Consider the following 27785-nt stretch of genomic DNA (forward strand, 5'->3'; position numbering starts at 1 on the left):
ACCTTCAACTAGGTGGCGGTAGTGGACAAACATCAAACTCGAACAAAAACGATGCGCGCACCGCGGGTGGGCAGTTGGCCAACTCTCACATTTTTAAATGAACCGTTAAATCGATGCACGATGGGAATCATCAGAGTGCTATCAGAGTCTGTTTGTCTGTGGTTCAAAGTAGCCTACAGGATAATTATGACTTTTTTCTAGAATCTTTCTAACTTCATGTAGAATAGCCCGATCTTTCCCAAATTTGGACCATTGATACACAACTAGTTGATTTTTTGACGCACTTTTCAAAAAGTTACAGCAATTCGACCAGTTTTTGAAACCTGAAAATTTTACCTATCCCGATCATTTTGTCTATCTCCTGTATCTTCACTAACAAGAGGTCAACTAAAAAGTGCTGCTGCTCACAGAAAAAAAAAATGGATGATGTGTAGATCCCAAAATCATAGAAATGGGCTCTGATATCACGAATATTTACTTATGATTTTAGCTTGAATTGTTTTATTAATCTAATTTAAAGCATTCGGGACCGACGACGACGTAATCATAAAAGTAATTTTGAATTTCATGAATTCTATGCAAGGTTCCACCTCACCAATGATTATGAAAATAGATCATGAACATTATTCTTGGCTTCATGAATGGTTCATGGATGCTTCTCATGATCCCAGCTTATTTAATCATAGCTTCATGATTATATTTTCCATTTTTGGTCGTCGAAAACCAAAACAATAACGGGTGCATAGCGTTTAGGTGAAATCAATCATAAAATCATAAATAATTTATTATAATTATTATAATCATGTTGTATATTTTTAAATTGAAATCATATAAATATCGGGAAGTTTTGAGTCATTTTTATGATTTAGGAAATGGATTTTTTTTTTCGTGTAGTTGATCCGCTTACAGTGAACATCTGAGATTTTTTATGCACTTCTCAACAAGTTACAGCTATTTCACCATTTTTTGAAAAGTAAAATTTTTGTCTGTTCCGATCATTTTCCATCCCCTGTTATTAAGCAAAGGTGGCAGAATTTGCATTAAAAGGATAGAAGGTTTTTAAATGATGCCCTGTCATTTTAAACACTGTGTGCCATGAATCGTTCGTTCAACAAATTACGTATAGCATCATTCGCAAGGGTTGAAAAATGTCATTTCCGATTCAAGTGTAATAAGGAAGGTCGTGATACATTGGTTGGCTATCGTTGAATCTTGAAAATAGATTGCTCTGTTGGTTCGATGTGGTTAGTTGTCGTGACCCACGGGTGCAGCACCTCTCTGCTCGCTGGAAGTGGCTACTGAAATGGTCTTTTTTTCGCTTCGTTTAGTTTTTGTCTCTTTTCTGGGATGCCATTACGAGATTATTCTAAATAATGACCCGCTGAGTTGTATGGTTTTTGCATTTCTCTAAATGTACCAGTAGCAGTAGAACAGTGTTCCTCTGTACTTTCAGTCCTCCGCTGCGGGGACCGATGTTGAGCACGTTTATAGTCATTCTGTGCGGCATTACTTTGGGGAATGCAGCGCACCGCAGAACCGAATGATGTACCGGGTCGAGCCCGAAACGGACATGTGGGTATATGAAAATGAACAACCGCACGCGAGCAAACCACCCTTATTGGGAGCCGTTGGATCAACCCAGGTACACTCATCCCAATCATACACAGTAGACATGCAGTGGCATTCCCGGAGAATGGTGCAACCAACCAACTGCAATAAACAATGGTGAGCTGTGTCGGGGTTTCTCTGTTTTTGTCCCTTGCAATATTTTGCACCAGAATGCATTGTTTTCCATTTGTTAAATCCCATTTTTCTCCGCTTGGCTCACATGGAACTGCACTCCCACGGAATTTCCTCCTTTGTTTTTCCGGTTGATTTATCATAACATACAGCCGGTGTCCGCGTCAGGTGAATCAGCTAACAGCTCCGTGACTCAGGATTTTAATTCGAGATAATTACTGTTCGAATGGCAGGAAAAACAGCTATTATAAGAGTAAATTTTAGCAACCGATCATTACCGAACTTAATTAAGTTTAGATTTCAAATTATTGTAATTTCGCTGGTGTAGTAGGCTACGAATAACATGAAAAGCAAAGTACATAAATAAACGTCACTTGTTATCTAAACCGAACTGAGAATAGACGCGTTTCCACTACTCTACATTGGCGTCTGAGGATGGGTCAGTTTGAAACAAGAAAGGAAGATTTTGGCAGCTGCAATTGTAATGAATGAAGAAGTTCGTAGAGGCTGTAGGAAGCTGAACCAACGGAAGGCGGATTTAGAAGAAAATGCAACATTTGAGCAGAAGTTCTTCATTATAAGACGATCTCGGATGAACTTTTGCCTACGGATGAATTAGGATTTCTCGAAAGTGGAGATGTATCGATGGTTTGGACTGATTTCCAATATTTGGTAACTATTTTCTAATTTGTTATACTACAAACGGATACGGAAGTGATTGGTTCACTGCAAGGACTGGAAAGTGTGTTCCATACGGCTGTTTTTGTGTTACATAATCGATTCTTATTCCTTATGATACGACGGAAATATTGCGTACGATCAATTATTGGCTGTGTTAGAACAACTAAAACGAAACATCAATCATGAGCAAGCTTTAATAAGGGAATCAGCGATTACATTTCTGATTCTACGTTATCATAGAAAACACAACCTCTTGATGAAGCTGAGCTATAAGGTTCAGTTTAACTTATATTGTCAATGTTTATCCTTGGTGCATGAAGCGGCAAAGCAGATACTGATACAAATATTACTACCTTATCTATCCAGTGCGTGTATGATCTAGCAATGTTGAAATGGACAGCGTACGATTGCGATATATGGTGAAAAAAGTGATTGATCAATGGTACACTATTAAACAGTTAACAATAGTTTTCCCGGCATACATTGTATTGCTACGTTAAAAGCTCTTATGGAGATGATAGACGCTGTTGCGTAAAAGTTAGCTCACACTTGACGCTGCGGATGTTATTAAGAATTTTCATGGATGTTGTGAACCACACGGTATGTCGGATAATGAATGGAAGATCATAATATTAAAACTAGTTTTTTATAACTAGAAATGATAAGGTAAATTCAAAGTACAGAATACACTTGTTATTCAATTGATTATTATTATTATTATTTATTAACGAAACTTCACACCAGAGGAATGGTTGGTATTCTATTCATGTTGTTAATATTGAGGAGGTTTTTCATCAAACTTTGGAACGATTAGATGAACGCGACTTTGGTTTTACTATGATCTGATTTTCGTTTGAGTTTCACAGAGGCTTTATATAATCGTGTTCATAGGTATCACAAAGTATAATAAACGGGTTGATAAGACAAATTTAAATAAGAAAGGCGTCATGGTTTTTTGGTCATTGATTATCATTCATTACATGTAAATACATCAAAAAGGTAATCCATAAATTTCAATAAATGTACAAAGTAATAAATTTTGAATAAAAGTTCAAACCTAGATTTGTATACGCAAACATTTGCAAATAATTACGTAAAGAACTGGATTGCCTCAAGCAGGTTTCAATATGTTGAGTTTTTAAATATCCAAATCCAACTATCTGTAAAACAAAAGGTCGCACTGTAATGTAAATTTAACATAGCGAGTTTAGCGTCCTAGCGACACCGTTAAATACAAACTTATAAATTGATTACGTGATTTGGCATTAAACAATTGGATGAATTACAAAATAAATCTACCTTGAAATCTACTTAGAACATGGATGCAGTTTGAATTTTACTGAAACTTGGTATTTGTGAATAAAAAAAAAAATATCTTCGTTAGTAATAATTAAAACTAAATTATTATACTTTAGTAGAGAAGTTACAAAATGTTTGAGGAACATCTTTTTGATTTCTAGTATGAATTGAAGAAAACTTCATGCATGTTTTAGTCTTAAGCGAAAGTAGTCTAGTTGAAGCATTCATGACAAACAGAGATGCAGGAATTATTCCAGCCTGCTCTAGACAAAATAAAGAAATAGGATTTCTAGTCTGCAACTAAATGTACAGATAATCTGGATGACCAAGAAATGTGTAACCGAGTAATTGAACAAATATTTGTTTACCCCCGAGGGATCGCTTTGATGTATTTTGTACAAAACGTTGAAAAATCTCGTTTTTTTGTACTCAGCATTAGCGTGGTGCTGACGGTGGTGGCCAACCGCGTGAGTTACGGATGGTTGAGTTATTACACTGCTATTTAGCCTGTTCATGCTTGAACGAAGAACAACGTGCACGTATTTATTGATACAATCTATTGTACTATTACAATTTACATGCGTGAAATTTGTGAGTGAAAAACAATATGCAATGTTTGATTGAAAAATATTATTAAAAATTCCTGCGTTCATGTGGTCACATGTAAACTAGATGAGGATTTTCCTAGTGTAGTTTCGGAAAACATTTTGATGGAAGTTATAAGCTGAATTGGTGCTTATGTTGAACTATTATTTAGCATAACATAAGCAGAACGTAGTTTCAAAATAACCACAAATCTGTTGTAAGTTTGCATGCACTAAAGTACATGCAAAGGAAACAGAAGGTTTTAGTCATAATAAAAAGACCAAATGAAGGAGATGCGTCTCAGTCCATTTGGCAGTCCAGTCTATCATGAGATGAAGGAAGTGTGACTTCAGTCCATCTATGATAAAGGGATGAGCAAAGGAAACGTAAGGTTTCAGTCTGCAATAAAAAGACCAGATGAAGGAGATACGTCTCAGTCCATTTGGCAATCCAGTCTATCATGAGATGAAGGAAGTGTGACTTCAGTCCATCTATGATAAAGGGATGAGCAAAGGAAACGTAAGGTTTCAGTCTGCAATAAAAAGACCAAATGAAGGAGATGCGTCTCAGTCCATTTGGCAATCCAGTCTATCATGAGATGAAGGAAGTGTGACTTCAGTCCATCTATGATAAAGGGATGAGCAAAGGAAACGTAAGGTTTCAGTCTGCAATAAAAAGACCAAATGAAGGAGATGCGTCTCAGTCCATTTGGCAATCCAGTCTATCATGAGATGAAGGAAGTGTGACTTCAGTCCATCTATGATAAAGGGATGAGCAAAGGAAACGTAAGGTTTCAGTCTGCAATAAAAAGACCAGATGAAGGAGATACGTCTCAGTCCATTTGGCAATCCAGTCTATCATGAGATGAAGGAAGTGTGACTTTAGTCCATCTATGATAAAGGGATGAGCAAAGGAAACGTAAGGTTTCAGTCTGCAATAAAAAGACCAGATGAAGGAGATACGTCTCAGTCCATTTGGCAGTTCAGCCTATCATGAGATGAAGGAAGTGTAACTTCAGTCCATCTATGATAAAGGGACACATACTTCAAAATAATAAAAATAATGATAATGCGTATTTATTAATACTTTAACTATTCTATATTTCTGCAGCCATTGCTCAGGATTATATGAATAATTTGAATAGAAGATCAAGAAATCTGAAAACGACATAATACCAATATTTGAGGTAAGACATGCAATCTGATGATGAAGAAATAAAAGGTATCAATGTAAATGGTGAAGTATTGACATGAAATAAATTTTGAAAATGACTTTTCTAATATATAATTCCAAATCTTAATTAGGTACAATCCAAAGGATAGCCTTGATGACCGGAAGATTGACTCCACAGGAACACATCCGTTACTTCGAAGAATCAGTGCAGAGGAGAACTGCTGATGATCTGAAATACCGATAATGAACTATAAAAATATATTATTTGTTGATATAGGAACAATAGCAAAACGTAGATCAGCTGACAAACATTATGTGAATGTACAGATGTATTAACACCACAACTATACCGGAGGACAGGTTAAACTAAAACATGTATTATCTAAATTAATTTAAATCTATTTAAAGGTAAGGAGAGATGTAGTAGGCTACGAATAACATGAAAAGCAAAGTACATAAATAAACGTCACTTGTTATCTAAACCGAACTGAGAATAGACGCGTTTCCACTACTCTACAGCTGGTTGATGGGGCTTTGCGCGATATACGTACTAGAAAATGGGTTGTTGTTGAGCACGTGAAATGCAGCTTTGAATTTGTAAACTAACAAAACGCAACTGAGCTATAGAAGTGAACTTCGTATGAAGCACGATTTTGTTCCATAGAAATGTTGTTTTACATTGGGTGGATATCTTTTAGACTGGATGTAGAGCGGACCTGGTGTGATGGTTAAAGCATCATGCCGAGGACCTAGGATGGAGTCCCACTCATGATACTCAGCGCATTATTTGAAATCTTCGCGAAAATCAGGAGGCTACGGTGGGCGGGTCACGTCAACAGTATATCCGACAGCAACCCGATTAAAATGGATCAACTTGGATGCTTTCGACTGCTGGGAGTTCGTACCGGGAGACTTTTTCGGCTTTCAGTCTTTAGAGCGGTCAGAACTAAAGCATGTTTTCTACGCCCGACGTTTCGATTGTATATTCAATCTTCTTCAAGGGTTCTATAATAGAATTGGACTGAGTTACACTAACAAAGATACACATAATCACATTTGCTTACAGAAAAGTTTAGTTCTTTGTCTGGTGGATTGTTTTTGGTCATTCTCGTCAAGCTTTTGGTGTTCGTCAATTTCCTAAAATTAATTTTCAAAACGAACACATTAGACATCTCACAATATTCAAAATATAACATTCACTAACTATTTTACTGGACAAAACGGAAAAAACTTGGCAACGGTTCACTACTTTGTCTTGTTTCTAACTATTCTAACTATTTTACGATTTCAACCGTCATTTTGTAAAACTATTCTATAGAAGTGGGTCAAATATTGAATGCAAGTTTAGTGGGTAAAATGTCTATTGGGTGTCATTGTCATTGTCAGTAGTGTTCGTCAGATTGTTACTTGTCTGTCTATCTACATGATTTGTTTTGATTTTTGTCCTTAGTGTATGTAAAATTCCTGCATATGTTGTACTTAAACTATCACAGTTGCTTCGTTTGTTTACTGTTTTTTCGGTGTTGATTATATGGCACACTTCTAAAACAGGGAGAGCGGAGCACCGTCGATGTGAGTCTAGTATCTCCGTACGGTCCAAAGCGAAGCGATGGTTGTTGTCGGCCGAATGCAGTAGGAGAGCGGTTCTCTCCTTAAGGCGGCCGAGTTCATAGCTGTTGTAGTTCGAGTCGTTGTTGTTTTCGTTGATGTCATTCATAAGTTTGTCTAGTTTGTTTATGTCGCTCTTATGGTGTCCCAGTCTCTTCTTCAAACTAGTTGTTGTGAGGCCAACGTAGCTGGCATCACAGTTTTCACAGGGGATCCTGTATATCACATTATTGCGAAGCTCCGGTGGGATGCGATCCTTGGTCTGCGTAAACAGGCTCTAAATGGTAAATTCATTCCTTGTTGCTAGTCTAGTGTTCGGATAGTCAGCTTTGAAAACTTTAGCTAATCGACCACTGAGCATGTTAACGTGTACCATGGGTTTGTAGATCACATCATCATTGTTGGTAGTGTTGTCTCTTCTCGATGTTGTAGAGTGTTGATTGATGAGACAGTGTCGTAGAGATCTCCGATAGTGGTTTGTTTGAAGATGTTGGTCGATGATGTTGTTTATGGCTGTCTGAGGGAGATTCGTACTTAGCTTCCTAACCCGTTTTATGAAGTAGTTAACCATATTGATCTTCATATGCAACGGGTGGCTGGACAAGAAATCCAAGAAACGGCCCGATGACATAGGTTTACAGTACCATTCCGTTTTTATGGACTGATCTGGTAGACGAACAAGGACCATGTCCAAATATGGAAGCCGATTGTCTTGTTCTCTCTCAAAAGTGAACTGTATGTTCGGGTTGTAACTATTGAACATATTCAGTACTTCTAACACCCTATCTACCGGTAAAGCTAGTATTAGATCGTCTACATACTTTTTTATGACCGGGATGGGAAAGTTGATTTTAGCCATCACGTTGTTCATCAACAATTCCATGACCATATCTGCGATCGTGGGAGATAAAGGGTTACCCATTGCTGTGCCTGATACTTGCTTGTAGTATCTTCCACGGTAGGAGAAATAGCTACACTCGATACAGAACACAGTGATCTCCAAAAACAGATCGAGATTTATGTCTGTGTGTTTTTTGATCTCATCCCAACATTGTATGATTGTGTGGGAGACCAACTCTCGAGGAATGCAAGTAAACAGAGAGACAACATCGAACGACACTAACACGTATCCCTCGGGTAAGCGGACAGAGTTGATATAGTCACAAAACGAGAAGGAATCTGTGACGTTGTATCTACTATTTATCGACGCTTGCAGTATGCGGCCGACGTATTTAGAGAGCATATACGAAGGTGCACCTATGTTCGGGACAACTGGTCTTAGGAATAGTTTTACAAAATGACGGTTGAAATCGTAAAATAGTTAGAATAGTTAGAAACAAGACAAAGTAGTGAACCGTTGCCAAGTTTTTTCCGTTTTGTCCAGTAAAATAGTTAGTGAATGTTATATTTTGAATATTGTGAGATGTCTAATGTGTTCGTTTTGAAAATTAATTTTAGGAAATTGACGAACACCAAAAGCTTGACGAGAATGACCAAAAACAATCCACCAGACAAAGAACTAAACTTTTCTGTAAGCAAATGTGATTATGTGTATCTTTGTTAGTGTAACTCAGTCCAATTCTATTATAGAACCCTTGAAGAAGATTGAATATACAATCGAAACGTCGGGCGTAGAAAACATGCTTTAGTTCTGACCGCTCTAAAGACTGAAAGCCGAAAAAGTCTCCCGGTTAAAATGGATCTCGAGAGCAATCCGTCCGGTACAAGAAGACGTGGTGCGCAGCAAGCTAGATGGGGCAATCAATGCTAAAAGGACTGAGTTTGGTCAACCATCAACTAGGTTGCGGTAGTGAGCAAACGTCAAACTCGTACAAAAACGATGCGAGCGCCACGGGTGAGCAGTTTGCCAACTATCAATTTAAAAAAAATGCCATTTAATTGGTGTACGATGGGAATTATCAGAGTGTTACGTATGTTTGTCTGTGAAAATACTATCGTGAACCAAAACAATATTTTTCCACAATCGGATTCCTTGCAAAGTTTGCAATATATGATATAAATATCTAGTTTACTTTAGAAAAGCTTATTCGAAATGAGAATTAGTAGCGTGACGTTAAAATAATTCGCAAGCTTTCCAATGAAAACTAAATGTTCAACAGATCATATTTACTAGAAAATATACTGGGAAGCCTTGTAAATAGAAGGCACAGAATGTTGTTAATTGACAAATTGAGAGATGATATTTATGATGAAAAAAAACGCATTCTGGTGGGATTCGAACCCACGACTGCGTATTCGCTAGACCGGCGCTTTAACCAATTAAGTCACAGAACAAGTAACGATTCTGCGGAATAGAAAGCAAAACTGACTCAGAAGACACACCATGAACATTCCTTTTTCACAAATCTTTCTCTCTATCATATCATAACATTGTAATGATTGCAAAATTTTTAAAGAAAAAAATTGAGATTAACGGTTCTAAGGTATGCGCACAGCAAAATCTAGCCAAAGAAAATCAAGCAGTAATGATGCATTCTCACTTATTCCCAAACCAAGAGCAACTCATCGTAAAAAAGCATTAGTTTACTTTGAATGGACTTCAAGACATTGCTGATTTGACTCATTATATCCCTCGTCTCGAGTTTTGCGCCTGAGTCCTTCCGTAAAGTTTTGCACAGTATCTTCGATCGCTTGCTAAAAAGATTTTACCACCTATTCGTCAAATTCAATCTTATTTTTTGATAAAAGATCTCTTTCTTGACATATTTTGAAGGTTCCAAATCACGGTTACCCAATATTTTTCAATTGGTGTGAGTTTTGAAATGTATCAGATATTCCGTTTTTCTAAAAACAAATACGGTACAATTTTCACATAGTTTTCTGCATACAAACGTATGTAAGTATTCTCCTCCATAAGCAGTTCTCTAAAATAAAAACTCTCATTTTTAGTAAACACCCATGCCGCACAGAGAATGTGTTGCAAACGCGCATTTTTTAAAATTGCTCGTACACTCACATTTTTGCAAAATATCAATATTTTCCGGTATTTGAAGGTGGTTTATAAACCCAGTGAGGTTACATATATACATTTATTTGTTCAATATCATGAAGACAAGACATAATCAACAATAGTACGCCACAATACTCGGTTTGTGGCTGTCGCTCTCCATCCTCGGTCGCGCCCAATACTCGCCAGGTCACGCTCCACCTGGTCCGCCCATCGTGCTCTCTGCGCTCCACGCCTTCTTGTGCCAACCGGATCAGTTGCAAACACCAGCTTTGCAGGGTTGTTATCCGGCATTCTTGCAACATGCTCTGCCCACCGTATCCTTCCGGCTTTAACCACCTTCTGGATGCTGGGTTCGTTGTTAGGTGCAGCGAGCTCGTGGTTCATCCTTCTCCGCCACACACCGTTCTCCTGCACACCGCCGAAGATCGTCCTTAGCACACGTCGCTTGAAAACTCCGAGTGCTTGCAGGTCCTCCTCGAGCATGGTCCATGTCTCGCGCCCGTAGAGGACCACCGGTAGTATTAGCGTTTTGTGCATGGTGCATTTGGTGCGTGGGTGAATCTTTTTCGACTGCAGTTTCTTCTGGAGCCCGTAGTAGGCCCGGCTTCCACTGATGATGCGGCTCTGAATTTCACGGCTCACGTTGTTGTCAGCCGTCAGTAAGGATCCGAGGTAGACGAATTCCTTCACCCCCTCGAAAGTATCGCCGTCTACCGTAACATTACTACCCAGACGAATCCGGTCGTGTTAAGGATTTTGTGAAAATCGTTAACCGGCTGTTGAGCCCGGCTCGTCGCATCACACCTTCCAGAGCGATGTTGAAGAGTAGGCAGGAGAGTCCATCACCTTGTCGCAGTCCCCGGCGAGATGAGAATGAACTGAATAGTTCACCCGAAACCCTTACGTAATTTTGCACACCGTCCATCGTTGCTTTGATCAGTCTAGCAGCTTCCCAGGAAAACCGTTTTCGTCCATGATTCTCCATAACTCTGCGCGGTCGATACTGTCGTATGCCGCTTTGAAGTCGATGAACAGGTGATGCGTTGGGACCTGGTATTCACGGCATTTGTGGAGGATTTTCCGTACGGTAAAGATTTGGTCCGTTGTCGGCCGGCCGACGATGAAGCCGGCTTGATAACTTCCCACGAACTCATTCGTTTTAGGTGACAGACGACGGAAGATGATCTGGGATAGCACTTTGTTGGCAGCTTTCAAAATAAAAATCGTCCTGAAGCTCCGTCCTCCACTGCACTGGCGTTGTCGTTTCCTCCGTTGCCGTGGGCTCCCGTGCCTACGTTCTCCACGCCGTTCAGGTGCTGATCGAAGTGCTGCTTCCACCTTTCGATCACCTCACGTCCGTCCGTCAAGAGGCCTCCGTCTTTATCCCTGCAAATTTTGGCTCGCGGCACGAAGCCGTTGCGGGGTGCGTTGAGCTTCTAATAGAACTTCCGTGTTTCTTGGGAACAACACAGCAGTTCCATTTCTTCACACTCCACTTCTTCCAGGCGGCGCTTTTTCTCCCGATAGAGGCGGGTCTGCTGTTTCCGCTTCTGTTTGTAACGTTCCACGTTCTGTCGAGTCCCTTGCTGCAGCATTACCGCCCTCGCTACGTTCTTCTCCTCCAAAACCGTTCTGCACTCTTCGTCGAACCATTCGTTCCGTCGATTCCGTTCCACGTACCCGATGGTGCTCTCGGCTGCGTCGTTGATGGCTGCTTTCACTGTACTCCAGCAGTCCTCTAGAGGGGACTGATGCGACATCCGGTTGCTTCAGTCACTCTAGGTTTTACCGTGGCGGTCGCCGGTACCGTACATTGTTGATGACGGAGAGTTTTGGGTGCAGTTTCATTCCGTCTGCTGTGGTGATCTCCAGATGTAACGATAAGGGAGGCTGTGTTGGAAAAAGGTGCTACGTATGACCATATTTTTGGAGGCGGCGAAATCAATGAGTCGTAGACCGTTTTCGTTCGTCTGCTGGTGGGCGCTGAACTTACCAATCGTCGGTCTGAATTCCTCCTCCTGGCCTACCTGAGCGTTCAAATCTCCTATGCAGGCTTGATAATCCTCCTCGAAATCAAAAGAGTTTTGCAACATGCTCTAGAGCGGTGTTTTGCTTTTGCCTCGTCGCGAGGGAGCGAACGAACCCCAAACAGAGAGGCAATAAAAACTGAGCGAGGAAGAGGGAAACGAAAAAAGAGCCGATGATTATTTCGGGTTTTTGAGTGCGATTTTCGCCTCGAGAGTCTTTCTTTGTATGGGAGTGGAACTCGCGAGAGCTTTTTGAGTGTGAGTGGACGTGAGAAACACAACAAGCAATTATGAGTGTTGGACGAACTCCTCGCTGCGCGGCAAGCTCGCGCTCGGTGCTGTTGAGGATTTGCGTTGTGATTTCTGAGTTTTATTTTCACTCCTCAGAAAATCGCCAAAATCGCTTCCTCATTTTCTCGCGAGGGAGTTTCTGTCAAGCCTGCTCCTATGATGATCTTGACGTCGTGGCTTGGGCAGCGATCGTACTCGCGTTCGAGCTGCACGTAAAACGCGTCCTTGTCATCATCGGTACTTCCGGAGTGTGGGCTGTGCACGTTTATTATGCTGAAGTTGAAGAATCGGCCCTTGATCCTCAACCTGCAAATTCTTTCGTCGATCGGCCACCAACCGATCACGCGCCTCTGCATATCACCCATCACGATGAAAGCTGTTCCCAGCTCGCGTGTGTTGCCGCAGCTCTGGTAGACGGTATGATTACCTCAAAACGTTCGCACCATGGATCCTGTCCAACACACCTCCTGTAGCACTACGATGCCAAACCCGTGGTCCTTCAGTAGATCGGCGAGTATACGGGTGCTCCCAATGAAGTTGAGAGATCGGCAGTTCCACATACCGAGTTTCCAATCGCACGTCCTTTTTGTTCGCTGGGGTCGTTGCCGTTAATCTCGGTTCGTATTATTCTGTTGCTGATTTTCCGTTACAATGTTTTATGGCTGGCTCGTAGGGCCTGACACTAACCCCCTACTTTCCGGAGGACCAAAGTGCACAGTTGAGCTTAGAGTCCTTCCCTGGCACTCAGACGTAGATCAGTCGCCCCTAACATGGGGATCAGACGCTGTTGTGAGCCGCTCCTCCTGGAGAACAGATGCTCAGGTTTGTCGAAGCAAACACCCCCCCCCCCCCTTCCCTGTTAGCCCATGACCAAAGTTCCCACCGGGGTTGGTTACCCAATCTTCCCTAAGGTTACCCCAGTGAGGTTACTATATCGAAATTATTGCAAAATACATGCTCATGTGAGTGCACGAGCTGATTTAAAAAATGTGTGTAGAGCATCTATAACTCAGTCAAATTTGAACCAATTGACATAACTTTTGGAATGTGGTGAGATGGGTATAGTATCTACCCGAGTACAACCTTTCAAGTCAATTAATTCAAAACTGACTGAGTTATAGTGGAAAACAGACGAATATAGAAGCCACCGCCCAAGTGGCGCGATACCCTATATAACACATTCTATGTGCGGCATGGATGTTTACTAAAAAAGTGCAGGCCTAACATATTTTTGAGCGTGGCCGTTTTTGCATGAGGAAAAAAATCAATCCAAATTAATACAGAATATCTGTGCTTTTGAATAAGGGGTGCCTGCCATTCCTCGTAGTGAAAAAACTGATTTGTTGTACATGTATTTTTGAAAGCTTGATTTTTCAAACCACAGTTTCATATTGTTGACTAAACTATGCATTTCTGGCCAAACTTCGATTATTCCTTGGTCTTAAATTGATTGGCAACCATTCAACGTTGTAAGGATGTATGAAACCGATTACTTGAAAGCTAACTAAAGTCTGCTGGGACATTCGTTTTATCGTACATTGTCAGATTTTCAGCACGTTTGTTAAAAACATTTTCGAGGACTTCTTGTTCCTTTGACTCTGTTTCAAACACAATATCAAATTATTAGTTTTCATTTTTCGATTCCTTGCACAATAAGCTTTCATTTGCTCCATAGGTTCCCATGATTCGATGAAAATTGTAAAATTTCTATCCAAAATGCGGTGGCTAGATTTTGTTGTGTGCATACCTTATTTATGAGTAATGGATAGTATGCAGATCGCAAGAAATTTCTTGGGCTATCTCGATGCGTTTAAGGTGAATATATAACGAAGCCACACCTCAAATTTTCAAGAGCACAAATCTAATGAACCGTTTGCGCTGAAAAGTTGATTGATTGGTAATCCGCTGGTGGTGACCAAACAATCAACTTTTCAGCGAATGCCAACATTCGGTTCTTCAGATTTGTGCTCTTGAAAATTCGGGGTGTGGCTTCGTCATATCTTCACCTTAAAATTCAGTCAAGGAATCGATCAAGAAATGAGAAAGCGTCGCTTTATTCCGGATCCTAGTACGGAGCTGAAACGAAACGTCAAAACAAATGGGGTTTAGCTGTGTTAAATTTCTTGATTATTCTGCTCACGGAAAAATAATGCACTGAACGAAAATTACTTGGGCGATCCGTTTGAAGTGCATACCTTGCATTAAGACATCAAAACGTTTTAGCGTCACGGTAGAATTTATCTAATATTCTAAAAAAAAATGGATCACGGAAAAAATCATCATAAATATACCGTAAAAATGACAGAACGTGCGGCCTTTTTTACGAATGAACTGCAAACCTCGCTGAACAGAAAGCATACAAAGTATGAAAATATTAAATATTAAAAATCCAAATTTAAGCTACATAAACTTCACTGCCTTTGCAAATTGAGTAGAAGTTGTGAAGCACTTGGAATCACGTAGTATCAATTATTACTTCTTGCTCGAAGAAGTTAAAACTGCCAAAGTATAGACACATTGTATCTTTTTGGTTTCACAAAATTATGCGATTAGACCAGATCACTGACCATCATGTTCTGACGAGAAAACTTGTTCTGAGCTCTGCTTTTTTGCACACTACACTCTGTGAAAACCTATACACCTATCCACAAATTCATGCATTCCTAATGAGACACTCAGAGCAGAAGCTGAAATCGTGACTTTCAGTCCCATGCCATCCGGTGCAAGTGCAAAAGGAAATAAAATCTACCTTATCCTCTATCTTTGCCAAAAGACAAAACTTCAGAATGCTAACGGGAGAAAACCATAACTAACGACGAAGTTGAAAGGTGGTTAGGGATAGAATTAGGATACTTCTGGCTTCCTATGGCTTGCCGGTACCGAGCACGTACCTAGTCCCTTTGCCGTACAGATATTTTGTGGAAAAGTTTTAGAATGGAGGTAAAGAGAGTAGAGGGATCAAATCACTCATTCGTATCTTATAGTCCCAAAATGGAAACATCAATCTGGTTTCATTTTAAGCCATTGGTTCTAAAATCTCGTTTGACATATCGATTGCACACCAGAACAGGACCGAGGTATGTTTTGCGCTCAATCTGTGACTTTTTTTGGAGTTTATAAGAGATGTTTTATGGTTTGGAAATAAATGCCTCAAATGCGTTTGAAGGATATGGAATACTTACACTGCACAATGCCCACACCCTAAGCTTATTCAGAAAAATACCTATAGATCGGTCAATTTTAAAGCTACATAAAAGCTGTCTTCAGCAAACTTACTCAAAATTGATAGATCTACAACTTTTCCGAAGAATGTGTTCAGTTATTCTTGCAAATAAAAAAGTTTGGTTACCAATTTCTTTTAGTATATGGACCACCCTAATTTTCATGCACATTTTAAAGAGCGCCTTATCATTACGGACAACTTTGTAGAAGACCATATTTGCCTAAAAACTCATTTGAAAGCGTTGAATGCATCTTTCCTCGTAAATTTGGTTCGTGGACCACCGTGAACTGTTCAACACTAAAGCTAGCAAGCCAGTATATTAAAAAAAAAAAGAGTTTGTAGACAAAAAAATGAATATAGAGCTGCTAAGCAATATTTGAGGGTGGATTGATATTTTGATTCAAATGCTGTAGCGTAGAACCTCATGCCAAAGATAGAAAAAAAACTTGGTTAACCTTTCAGGACGCGCGCCATCAAGCAACCGTAACTGCACCGCGCTCGCGATGTATACGACGAGCGAGTTTTTTTTGTGGTGTTGTTCTTTTTACAACAGCGCGAGTCCTGAAGGGTTAACTGCATGGGCTTTTCTCACATTTGGTCAACCAGCGTAATCAACCGCGCATGAATGAATAAGTAAGTAAGTGTGATAGTATATCAATGGTAAATTCTAGATAGAATATGCGATTGATAAGAAGAAAAAAACTTGAATACTGTTCACTGCCAGATCTACTGCGAAACTTGTTATGGCGAGCGAACCGAAACCATTCGGACTGGTTTCCTCTCCATTCGGATATTCAGATGCGTTTCGTAGATAATGTATTCAAATTTATTTCCATAATATTATGAAAAGTCCGTGGCATTGGCCACTTGATTGTCTCGGTGGCCTTTTCGGTTGCTTCTCTTGCTCTTTCAACCACGCCTTCAATCAAGTTTTTAAGTTGTTAATTCAATTCGTGTTGCACTCGTTTTGCCTTTGTTTCCATAGCAGAGCAGAGAACAACCATTTTGCTCTGCACTTTGCAGACAGGATCGGAAAGCACAGAACGCCAGACCCTTAATTGCATCAGAATGGGGATGATTTTTTGTTCTTTCTATGCCGTTTTTCGTCGAATAGGGGCATAAACAACGTTCCCAAAATTGTGATGCATTTTTGAGAGAAAAAAAATATTTGAGAACTGAATTTTATGCTTAGATTTTGGAACACGGTGGGACCCGCTTCTCGTCCACCGTAATTTCTCAGTTGTTTTCCAAACTACATATGCCGTAGTCACAAAAAAATGCAGCTATTGGATGTCTGACTGTCGGTAAACGTATTTCAAGACTCTCGACTGTGCTTAGTATCCCAAATATTGCGGAGATTCCACCTGTTTAGATTCCTGCGCGAAAATTAGTTGCGTGGATTTTTCTTGCGTGGGCCCACAGATATAAAAACAGACCGCGTCCTGGTTATTTTACGCTGCGTTGTTAAGTACCCATTTGGTGATAGTTTTGCATTATAAACAAATATTTATAATTCGTCCTCGCTGAAAATGAGCCTAATAATTTATTTGCGTCGGAATCTATAAATCTTTGCAACGGGCAATAACACATCAAGTTTTTTTTTAAATTGCTACAAGAGTGTCATTGACCAATATCATTGCAACCGTAGCCATAGCATTTTAAACTTCAAACTATCTACCATAACCTCTTGTGGATTAGAATATGCCTGCTGTGCGCACATGTTTTTTATGAATTTATATTAAATATGAAATGAAATGATATTGGTCTACGTTTGATTGGCGACAACAAATAAATTAACTTCATTGGAAGCAACCGCAAACTCGCTGTTCCAATGAAGGACCGCGGGTTCGGCATCGTAGCACTGCAGGTGATGAGCCAAGTATAGATGACAACTCTAAGGTATGTTAGATCGCCATTTTTTTCACCCATGCATGAAAAATAGTTATGAAATCCCATTTGTGCTCTGTGCAAAACTATTTACCACTACTGATGCAAAGGAGGATCTAGCAACTTTTTTCTCCCACAAAAAAAATTCAACGTGCTGTAACTTGTCATAGAATGCATCAAAAAATCTCAAATTTTGACTGTTTGTCAACCTATTATATGTGCATTACTGGTATAAATTTGGACCCTATTGAAAATTTTTTCGCGAAGCTAGAACCGTTCGGGTAAAACATTATTTTTTACCCAAGTAACAATTTCAATTCCTTTTAGATTTGATTATTTTTATGGAAGATTTATCACAGCATGACCAATTCATGAAACATTTGTAGTTGTTTTTATCAAGAGAAAACAATCTTCGTTCGTTTGCGGTTTTTAAGTTGTCTTCAAGTTAATTTTGAAATTCGTGCATTAAACAACTGAATTTACAAGAGCATTAAATCTTATAATAAGTTTTAAGGCGTATTTGAAGTTATTTTCAACACATAACATCAACATATTTTATTAAATGTTTATGCTACGTTTATTCAAGTGCATTTCATCTGGCTAATCCTCCTTTAAAAACTTCTTGAAGCCTTCTATTCTTGAACTAGAGCCATTACTCTGGAACAAGAACTATGCGAAATAATAATAAGACAACGAACTATTTTTCAATCCATATAATGAATGTAACAAATTGGTTGAAAAACCGTGTTCTGATGCAAATATAAACACATCAACATGTTTGCTCACTGATAATTTAGCCATTCTTGTGCTAAAAAGTAATCATGTCAACGAAATAATGATTTTACGGCCAATCAAAAATGCGAGTAGCTGGCTGCTGTCGTTCTGCCTTCAACCAGTTCCTCGCACAGGCCACAGCTATGCAAATCGAAAATGAAATGGGTACTTACTGTGACTTACTGCTTATACTCATGCCAAATAGTGTAATTTTAGTAAGTTTCACTTCATTATTAATTGCAAAAATACAGGAAACAAAATAGAATTGGCACATCTTGACGCGAAACACCGTGAAATGTACAGAGACAACTTTCTAGCATCGAAAACGTAAACAAACAATTGTCAAAGGCTGTTACTCTTGAATAAAACGAATAAGTTTCATTTAAGACGAACAAATCTGCCTTAAGATCATAACTAGTAAAAACAATCTTCAATAAAGGCTGTAGCTTTCATGCTAGGTGACATGGTTCCATCATTGTTATGAGGCGGTTTTGATTAAAGGTAATAACAATTGATGGCGGCTGCATGAGTTTTGTTCGCTTGGAACGGCAGCCATGTTTAGATGGAATTGAAAAAGTGGCGTAGCATTTTGTTTTTATATGAAATTTATGTCTTCGTATATTAATGATTGATATTATTTTTGGGGCGCTTTGTTGTTTTCGTATATATTGGGCGGCATTTCAACGAAAAAATGAGTATGGCACGGAAAATTTTGATTCCCTGTCATCAATGATCTGTCAGGCAATCTTGATGCTACAGCCATTTCAATTTGGTGAAAATTAATTTGCAGTTCAATTAACATTTCATCCATGAAACAAAACTTGTTTGCATCTGCATAATGCTTAGGTAAAAGATTTCATTTATTATGCACTGTTGACACTTTTGAGAAAGACAGCTAAAAGACCAACATGTCTCAAGCTATTCTTGTTAAAGTTTCATGAAGTTCTTATAATCAATCATCAGTGCAAGTACATAAATACAACTAGTTTCAAAGCAGTCTTCAAAAGCAGCTTTGAAGATCTCCTGAAGAGTGGGCCAGATTATTCTTATGGATGTTTTATGCCTATTTTATCTCAGATTTGCAGAACAAAGAGCTTTATTGCTAAGTTTTATTATTCTATCTTAGAAATTACTTCAGGATTGCCACAAAAGTATAATTGTTACTTGGGTAGACAACTCATTTTTGAGCTGTCATATCTCGGAAACTAGTGAACCGAATTGAAAGAATTTTTTAACATTTATCAACAATATATTGATACTTAATACAACGTTATAAAATGTAATATTTTCTCATATAGAGGAAAATAAGTCAATTTTACAATACCACACAAACATTACTAAATGTGTTCTTCCTTTAATCTAAATAGGCTCTAATATATCTGATTAAAGATAACTTGAGAACAGAAGTGGCAAACCTCTGGATATCAACACTAAAATTTGTTGACATTGACGTAAAAAATATATTTTTTAGAGAAAAATCCAAAAAGTGTCAATTCATGATAACTTTTTTCATCGTTCAAAAAGTATCTATGTTTTGATAGTCTGAGAAGCATTTATATATTGTTAGTGTACGTACAAAATTTCATTCAATTCGGTTCACTGGTTTCCGAGATATGATAGTTCAAAAACTAGTTGTCTAAATAATAGTGTTTTACCCGAACGGTTCTAATTTTGCGAAAGATTAATTAATCGAGCCCAAATTTGTACCAATGATGCACATATAATAGGTTGACAAACAGTCAAAATTTTAGAATTTTTGATGCACTCTATGAAAAGTTATAGCATGTTGAACTTTTTTGTGAGAGAAAAAAAAAGTTGCCTATCCCAAACATTTTGGCCATCCGCTGTATACTTGGGGTGATGAGTTGGAAAGGATCCATAGTGCGAACGTTTAGACCAGATCTGAGTTGCACTTTTTTTTGCTCCGAATGAAAGTTACACAGAGAAAAATTTCTACTCAATGACTGAGTTGGCTTTACTCAGAAATCGAAAAATCCTTTGTTTTCTTACTCAGTTTCAGCTAAAAGTGGGACAACCCTTTGCCAAAGGATTTTTCGATTTCTGAGTAAGGCCAACTCAGTCATTGAGTAGAAAATTTTCTCGGTGTAAAACATTCGAGTAGAGCTCTCTTGAATTTGATTTCGATTGGACGTTCGGTTATCGAGATATCTTTCGAAGAGTAATTGGGAGTAATATAACATATTTTTTGAGAAATTTTTTCTCCAATGTGTGTCATAATACATTTCTATACCATCTGTCAACCAATTTGGGTTCCCTTCATATCAAATGAAAGCTACAATATCCTAGAAGAACGCTGTTGCATTGTATTTCAATTTTGGTGACCAAATCCAAGATATCTTACGAAAAGCAAATCAACTTTACTTTTTGAGAGATTTTTGATAAAAGATTCTCTCCAAAATGAGTCTTTATAAATTTCTCAGCCGTTTATCATCGGATTTGGGTTTTCTTGAGACCAAAGCAAAACTACAACATCTTAGTAAAAAGCTATTGAAAATCATTTTGATTAAACCTTTTGTTGCCGATACTGGCAGCATTGCATTTCGCAGCCTAATGGTGTTCCTGATCGAGAGTATACCCTTTGTACGGGAGTGACATGCGAATGCCATCTATAACCGACAGTCTGAACTGTTTATAGTTTGAGGTGCCAGTTGTCAGTAAGTGATGGAAATGAAGATCAAATTCTGCAAGTCAGCACTTAGTACAAGCTACACAACCAAGTTTGGATTTTTTCGGAATTAGTTAGATAGAAATAGTTTAATTCAACGAACATATATACCAGCTACGTTGAGTGTAAATTCAGTATTCTGGAAATAGTTAGTAGCGTTAAAATAACTTCGATATCTTTCGTCAAAATATAAAAAAAAACGTTATTTAGTCTCCAGGTCAGCAATAGCAATTGGATTGCGTGTGATTGAACACAGTTTGTTGGATTTATCGATCTAAGAAAAACTAAATTACGATTAATATTGAACTAGTGTACATTATTTAATAAAATTCACGATCACTAAAGTGCGTTTCTCTAGAGAGGTCCGAAAACGATAATCAACACCTTTCTTTATCAAAATATCCTACAAATAGTGTTTGAGATCATATGACTATTTTAATGTCATATGACAATTTCAGAGACATTTTACTCATTGTATTTTAATCAACATAAATATATGTTTTTTTCATTGAAATAAGCAATGTCCTAAATAGAAGCACTGCACCCATTTTGGCCATTGGACACGAATTCCAACTTATCTGGTTAAGCGTCTTTAATAAAATATAATAATATATTAGGCCATATTACTTTCTTTGGTATATATTTTGGCAAATCGTGTGATTTTTTTGGAGATACCCAATCAAGAAGGTGATTCTGCTAATTTGTTATGGAAACTATCCGTAATATTGCCTGATGTACTTCCGCTTAATGACCTGACGCGGTAATCTTCAAAGCGATTTTTTCACATAACAGACTTTCATCAACATGTGTGTTAAATGTCGTTTCTACATATTTCTGGATTTTTTTTTATCAATTTTTGCGTTTCTCCTACTAGTCCATTAGAATCGATCCAGGCATATACTAGATCTAACCAGAGCGCTGCAATTAGAAACTCGGTGGTTTCTATTTAACTAAAATTTTATCTCGCTGTTGAGTAAAACGTAAACTGTAGTCGAATCGTGCAGTGACACTGCAAATCATAAAACTCGCAATCTATTGCCATTTCGGGATCCGATTGTGTTCAAGCAGAGTATGCATCAAATATGTTTTTATTTTACTTGCAAATATTATTCACTTGGGAATCAAACATTTCCTCGTTTTCCGTTTGGAAATATTCTGATCGTTCGAAGCTCCTAGCGTCTATCGTCGTTTCGTCGGTTGGAGAGAAACATTCAAAAGATTTCCACTTGTGTATGCACTAAAAATCCCTTTAGTGTAATAGACAAGTCATTTTTCACCATGTCAGCAAGTGGAACGAGGAAAACAACTGCGGGTACAGCGTTGACATGAATATTTCGAAACACGAAAGCATAGAACAGGAGCACCGTTCGTCGCTGCAAAAGGACTTTGTCGTCGTGGTGGCCTAGTGAAGCTGCCGCCGTGCTTTGGCGAATTGTTGCCACCGACCGACCCAGGAACAGGAATACCTACAGCGTAGCGGAGCGTCACTCGTTGGCTATACCGGCATGAGATATTTTGTTGCATTATTCACAGCATAATGTTCTGTCGTTACCGATACCATCTACTCGTATAATTTGCACATACTTCCCTTCTGTAACACTTCATACACATTTTTAACCATTGCTTCTGTGTAGCTCCGGTATGCATGACAATTTCTCCGAGCATAGTTGCATTTATGATAACAACAGTGCATTGGGAACAGGAATAGGAATAAACAATTCCGCGAATCTTCCGCACGTTGCACGCTGAAATTTGGGGAAATGGTTTCGAACGGAATTGATTTGCACTGACTTCAAAAGATTTTCTCTAAGTATGAACCGTTTCAAAATGGAACACCCTCTTATCGATTGACTTGCATTCTGAGAAATATAACTACATTCATAGTGGGTAGACTGGACCATGACATCAATAATAACCACACGATGACTAGACGACCACAGATAGCCGAAACCTATCTCAGTTATCGGTATAAAGTGCCACTAACTCAATTGCTTCAAGGATATCTATCGCCAGATCAAATAACAGCTCATGAAGTGTGTAGAGAAAACATACTCACACAAAACTGCTGTAATTAAACCGATGCTTTGATAAAACAATTAAAACTTTCTCACTTGTTAGACACAGCCTGTCCACCTTCAAGCAGTTCCACCGGATGCTAACAGGCAAGCTTAATTTATCTACCGGACACACCTCCTACACCTCCCATTCTGCTTTTTGTGCTGTTCACTTTGGGTACCCTCGTATTTTTTCCTGTTGGCTTCTGAACCTTGCCGCCACGTGTCAGTATCCTAAGTGTGTGCCTAACTATTGTTGCTTTGTTTGACTTTGCTACACAGAGCGGTATTACTTGTCTTGCCTTGTTGACAGCGTTAAGATTACTTTAACCCACAATTTCCGGGACTTGAAGTAGTACCAACAGAGTAGACATGTTCACATTTCAGAAAAGGTCTCAAATCCCTCCGGTCAAGAAAGTATCATAATTCTCATGCTAATATGAACTTCTGGTCAAATTTTCAGCTCGATCGATAAAGATTTCGATGTGCTTTCGATTTTAACATTTCGGGCTATTCTACACTTTAAAAAATCATAACTACTCAACGGTCAATGTAGTCTTTCATAATGATTATAGCTAGAACGTGCCGCAGCGTGAGTTTTTATTCGCGGAGAACTTGTGGAGGTGCTGGAAGTGCATTTTAGTGCGATTTTAGTAGCAAAACAAGTAATTCTCGGATACTTTTTCAAAACGACTTATCAACATAGGATTTGCGTGTATTATACGTCGTTTTGAAAAAGTATCCGAGAATTATCCATCAGAAAGTAATGTTTCGTGCGTCATTGTTGCTGAAAAGCAGAACAATTACGAGTGTGACCAGCTTCGTTAGCTCGCGAGTGAAGGAAGTGCGAATATATTCAGGCTTCTGTTGTTCATGAGTAGGTTAGCTTTGCGTTTGTGTCTGCTCAGCAGGCTTGACAGAAACTCCCTCACGAGAAAATGAGGAAGCGATTTCGGCGATTTTCTGAGGAGTGAAAATAAATCTTAGAAATCACAACGCAAATCCTCAACAGCACTGAGCGCGAGCTTGCCGCGCAGCGAGGAGTTCGTCCAACACTCAGAATTGCTTGTTGTGTTTCTCACGTCCACTCACACTCAAAAAGCTCTCGCGAGTTCCAGTCTCATACAAAGAAAGACTCTCGAGCAGGGGCGTACAATTTCGTTTCAATGATACACTTTCATGCAACATTTGAATGAGTCACTTCAAGTGTTTCATACATTTTTCTAATGACTCGGTCGTTAAAAAAACTTTTCCACTCATCGTAGCACTCGGTAGTCTCCCACCCGGTCGCATTGCTTGTGCTTCACCCGTCAGAGCATTAGTGTCTCACTGGTGCGCGCTAGTCTCTCAATGTTTACGGGCGCCGGTTAATTGGATTTAAGTGGTCGAATTTGTTATCCTCTTTCATAAAACATAATTATCATTCTATTGGCGTGCACCACTATTTAAAAATGTGGTTTAAATAGTGTTTTTAGCATGTTGAAGTATTTCAATGACTCATAAATGAAACGAAAATCCAAGTGTATCATCCCATGTTTCATACACACTTGTTTCTGTAGCAGCAACGAACGAGTGTGTTGCTGGGTGAGAGATGAAGCATCACAGCAGTCCGTTCGCATGGGAAACGATTTGCTACAGTCGTCGTACGTCATGTTTTCCTTTCGAAATTGCACGACCCTACTCTCGAGGCGAAAATCGCACTCAAAAACCCGAAATAATCATCTGCTCTTTTTTCGTTCCCCTCTTCCTCGCTCAATTTTTATTGCCTCTCTGTTTGGGGTTCGTTCGCTCCCTCGCGACGAGGCAATAGCAAAACACCGCTCTAGAGCATGTTACAAAACTCTTTTGATTTCGAGGATTATCAAGCCTGCTGCTCAGCTGCAATCCTCACTATTTTCCACTATATATACGCGTTTTCAGTATTTAGGTTTGTTTCACTATTGTCTAATGCCTAAATATATGCACAGTTCGTTCTAATGCACATACACCATTTGTCTAACTCATTTGCAGTGGTTTTACTGGTCCATCAACGCCCAATAAAGTTTATCAATGCACTATCCACCACCGGTAACAGAAGACACTTCATCGATCAGTGCAAGTGTGCTGATACTTTTCTGGCCATTGTCAAGCCTCACGGGAACGCAAGGGGTCGGCATCCTATATTTTTTCTATGGAGTTTGACAGGTTGGATTATGCCTCCTTACGTGTAGCATAAATTTATACTCCAGTCAAAATGTTCACCAACACAGTCGCGAAATTTTAATGTTTACCTTTTTACGAGGGATGTCTGGGCGAAACGCTTTTTTTTCAGATTAGATTTCATGAATGTGTTGAGCATGAAATAGTTGAATAATTTAATATTTTTGAAATTGAAAGTGTTAGTATTTAAACCACGTTCCTATAGAGTACTCCTGCTGCTGTATTGAGCGGATATAGGTTTGATTGTTTATTGTCTTACACCGCTCCTTTACGTTCTGCTTCAGCAGCTTTGGACAGAGTTTTCCAAAATATCCAGGCTTCTGGCAAACAGGGAATTTAACCAACTCGACGCTGTGATTGAATCACAGCACTCTGCTCTGGATCTTTCTGACTAGGCTAACTGGTCCATTAAATGCACGAACGCCTTCACTTCCGATCTTTCACGTTTCTTATAGCTCTCGTTCCATTCTGCATTCTCAAAAGTAGCCTCCAAAGCCTTTTCCACCAAACTTTCCATGAACGTGCCAAATGTTTGTAAATCGACAGTGACAGCTCGCCTTTTATACTCTACCTACTCCAAGGCGTAGTGAGGATCAATCTTCTTCCGTTCAGTTCGTGGGAAGATACCAAGTCGGTTACATCGACGGTCAATCGACAACGACAAGCACCGTACGGCTAAATCTTCAGAAATGTCGTGACTCGTGAATATCAGGTACCTGTTCATCGGCTTCAAGGCGGCAGCTTTCCCGGGAAGCTTATCAGGCTGATAAGAGCAACGATGGACAGTGTGCAAAACAGCGTAAGGATTTCGGGTGAACTATTTAATTAATTCGAATCTCGACGGGGACTACGACAAGGTGATGGACTTTCCTGTCTACTATTCAACATCGCTCTGGAAAGTGTTATTCGACGAGCCGGGCTCAACAGCCGGGGTACGGTCTTCCAGACAAATTGTCTGTTTTGCGGATGACATGGATATTGTTGCTAGAACATTTGGAACGGTGGCTGAGCTGTACACCAAACTCAAACGTGAAGCAGCAAAGGTCGGACTGTTGGTGAATGCGGCTCAAACAAATTAAATGCTGGTAGGTAGGACTGAGCGAGACAGAACAAACCTTGGCAGCAATGTTACGATAGACGGGGATACTTTCGAGGTTGTAGAAGAATTGATAACGGCTGACAATAATGTGAGCCGTGAAATACGAAGGCGTGCTCAGTGAACTTCTTGTTAACTACGGGCTCCAAAAAAACTGCGGTCAAAAAAGATTCACCTCCGCACCAAATTTATCATGTACAAGACGCTAATAAGACCGATGGTCCTCAACGGACACGAGAAATTGATGATGCTCGAGGAGGACCTGCAAGCACTTGGAGTTTTCGAGAGCACGTGCTATGGACGATCTGCACTGAAGATGCCTGCTCAGTCCCCGGCAGATATCTCATTAGTTCCTTGTGCGAGTGTAGCTAGTCTGGCGATACTGGAGTAGCATCCACGGGCGGTCAATCAAGCTCAAGCTCATGATAATGCTAAATATACTGTTTGTCACAAACCGCTAAGCAGGTTTGGGTAATGGACGAACATTAAATAAAGACCAAAACGATTCTTATTTAAAGGATAGATCTAGTTTCAGTGATAACTGGACACATTCAGGCTTCAAACAAAGTTTGTTCGCAATAGGTGCTATAATACGATAGTGAGTTTGTGCGTCGACATAGTATTATTATTTTCGAGCCGCCACCAACCCAGACGTCGCACAACTAAGTCGCGACGCGACCCGACTCGCGACGTTTTCTGAATCATTTCGGAAGTAGTGCTATCTCCTTGTGATTACCAACACAGCGCACTTGTCGCACACGTTGCGACACGTGTGGCCCAAGAAAATTGCAATTTTTGAATAAATGTCTGTCTTTATTCCAACCGGATAGACAATACCACGACATATCTATTGGATTTTACCCTAATGTCAATCGAGCTTGTAACAATCAAACTGTCTCGCAATATTTCGCATATCAAAGGACTGGAGTGTGATTAATGCAGCAAATCATTTTAATCGCTCCCAAGAGAGGGTGACTCCTCGAGATGTTATGCCTGTCAGGAAAAGCATCGCCTAGGATTGGCGTCGTGTCGAAAAGAATGAGTGGGAAGTCAAATTAAATTTCCTTTTCTGCACCGTCAAAAAGCTGTCAACTGCAGGAGAAAAGTGTCTGATTCGCAGTATATATTCGAGAATGCGAGCTCGATTCCGTGAATTGGAAGTAGCACAGTGAACATCGCATCGATTGGATTGAACTGCAGTCGAAGATTGGTTCTAAAAGAGCTGGCGCCACAGCGGAGCAGCGAGTCGGGCGCTGAAGTGTACACATAACCACATTCCCACATGAGTACTCTCTGCGCGCGTTTCACTTCCTGTCCGGCCCTTTCCGGTTTCCATTCCGCCTCGTCTACCTACGACGCCAACAGTCAGCAAGCACATAGACGAGAAATTCAATCGTTCGTACGTTATGCGATGCAGCTTACGAGGGAAAACTTTAACACACAGTAGCAAAACAATGCTGGAATGGGAAAATTTCAACAAAATTTCCCTCC

At 39.5% G+C, this 27785-nt stretch overlaps 2 protein-coding genes and 1 long non-coding RNA gene across 5 annotated transcripts in view; 1 reads left to right on the forward strand and 2 right to left on the reverse strand.

Moving 5' to 3' along the window:
• LOC109416152 (TWiK family of potassium channels protein 7) overlaps positions 1 to 27785 on the reverse strand; it is a 345001-nt gene that overhangs the window by 41386 nt on the left and 275830 nt on the right. The gene's annotated exons all lie outside the window — the stretch shown is intronic.
• Positions 2209 to 5965, forward strand: LOC134291188 (uncharacterized). The gene is made up of 2 exons (XR_009998958.1): positions 2209 to 5491; positions 5610 to 5965. It is a non-coding gene; the product is annotated as an uncharacterized LOC134291188 (long non-coding RNA).
• On the reverse strand, positions 5379 to 8362 carry LOC134291187 (uncharacterized). Of its 3 annotated transcripts, XM_062858636.1 has the most exons (3): positions 6683 to 8362; positions 6543 to 6615; positions 5379 to 6483 (listed from the first exon to the last, which is right to left on the reverse strand). In XM_062858636.1, exon 1 carries the CDS (start codon positions 8327 to 8329, stop codon positions 7364 to 7366), a length of 966 nt encoding a protein of 321 aa, XP_062714620.1. In that variant the 5' UTR covers positions 8330 to 8362; the 3' UTR covers positions 5379 to 6483; positions 6543 to 6615; positions 6683 to 7363. The 3 variants fall into 3 exon arrangements, with proteins under 3 accessions (XP_062714620.1, XP_062714619.1, XP_062714618.1); XM_062858635.1 differs by having other exon boundaries at positions 5379 to 6615; XM_062858634.1 differs by having other exon boundaries at positions 6543 to 8362.

This window comes from Aedes albopictus, chromosome 3 (genome assembly GCF_035046485.1).
Source record: "Aedes albopictus strain Foshan chromosome 3, AalbF5, whole genome shotgun sequence".
NCBI classification, from domain to species: Eukaryota; Metazoa; Arthropoda; class Insecta; order Diptera; family Culicidae; genus Aedes; species Aedes albopictus.

Coding starts and splice junctions, on each gene's coding strand:
- LOC134291187 (XM_062858636.1), bottom strand. CDS start 8,329: ATGCTCTCTAAATACGTCGGCCGCATACTGCAAGCGTCGATAAATAGT.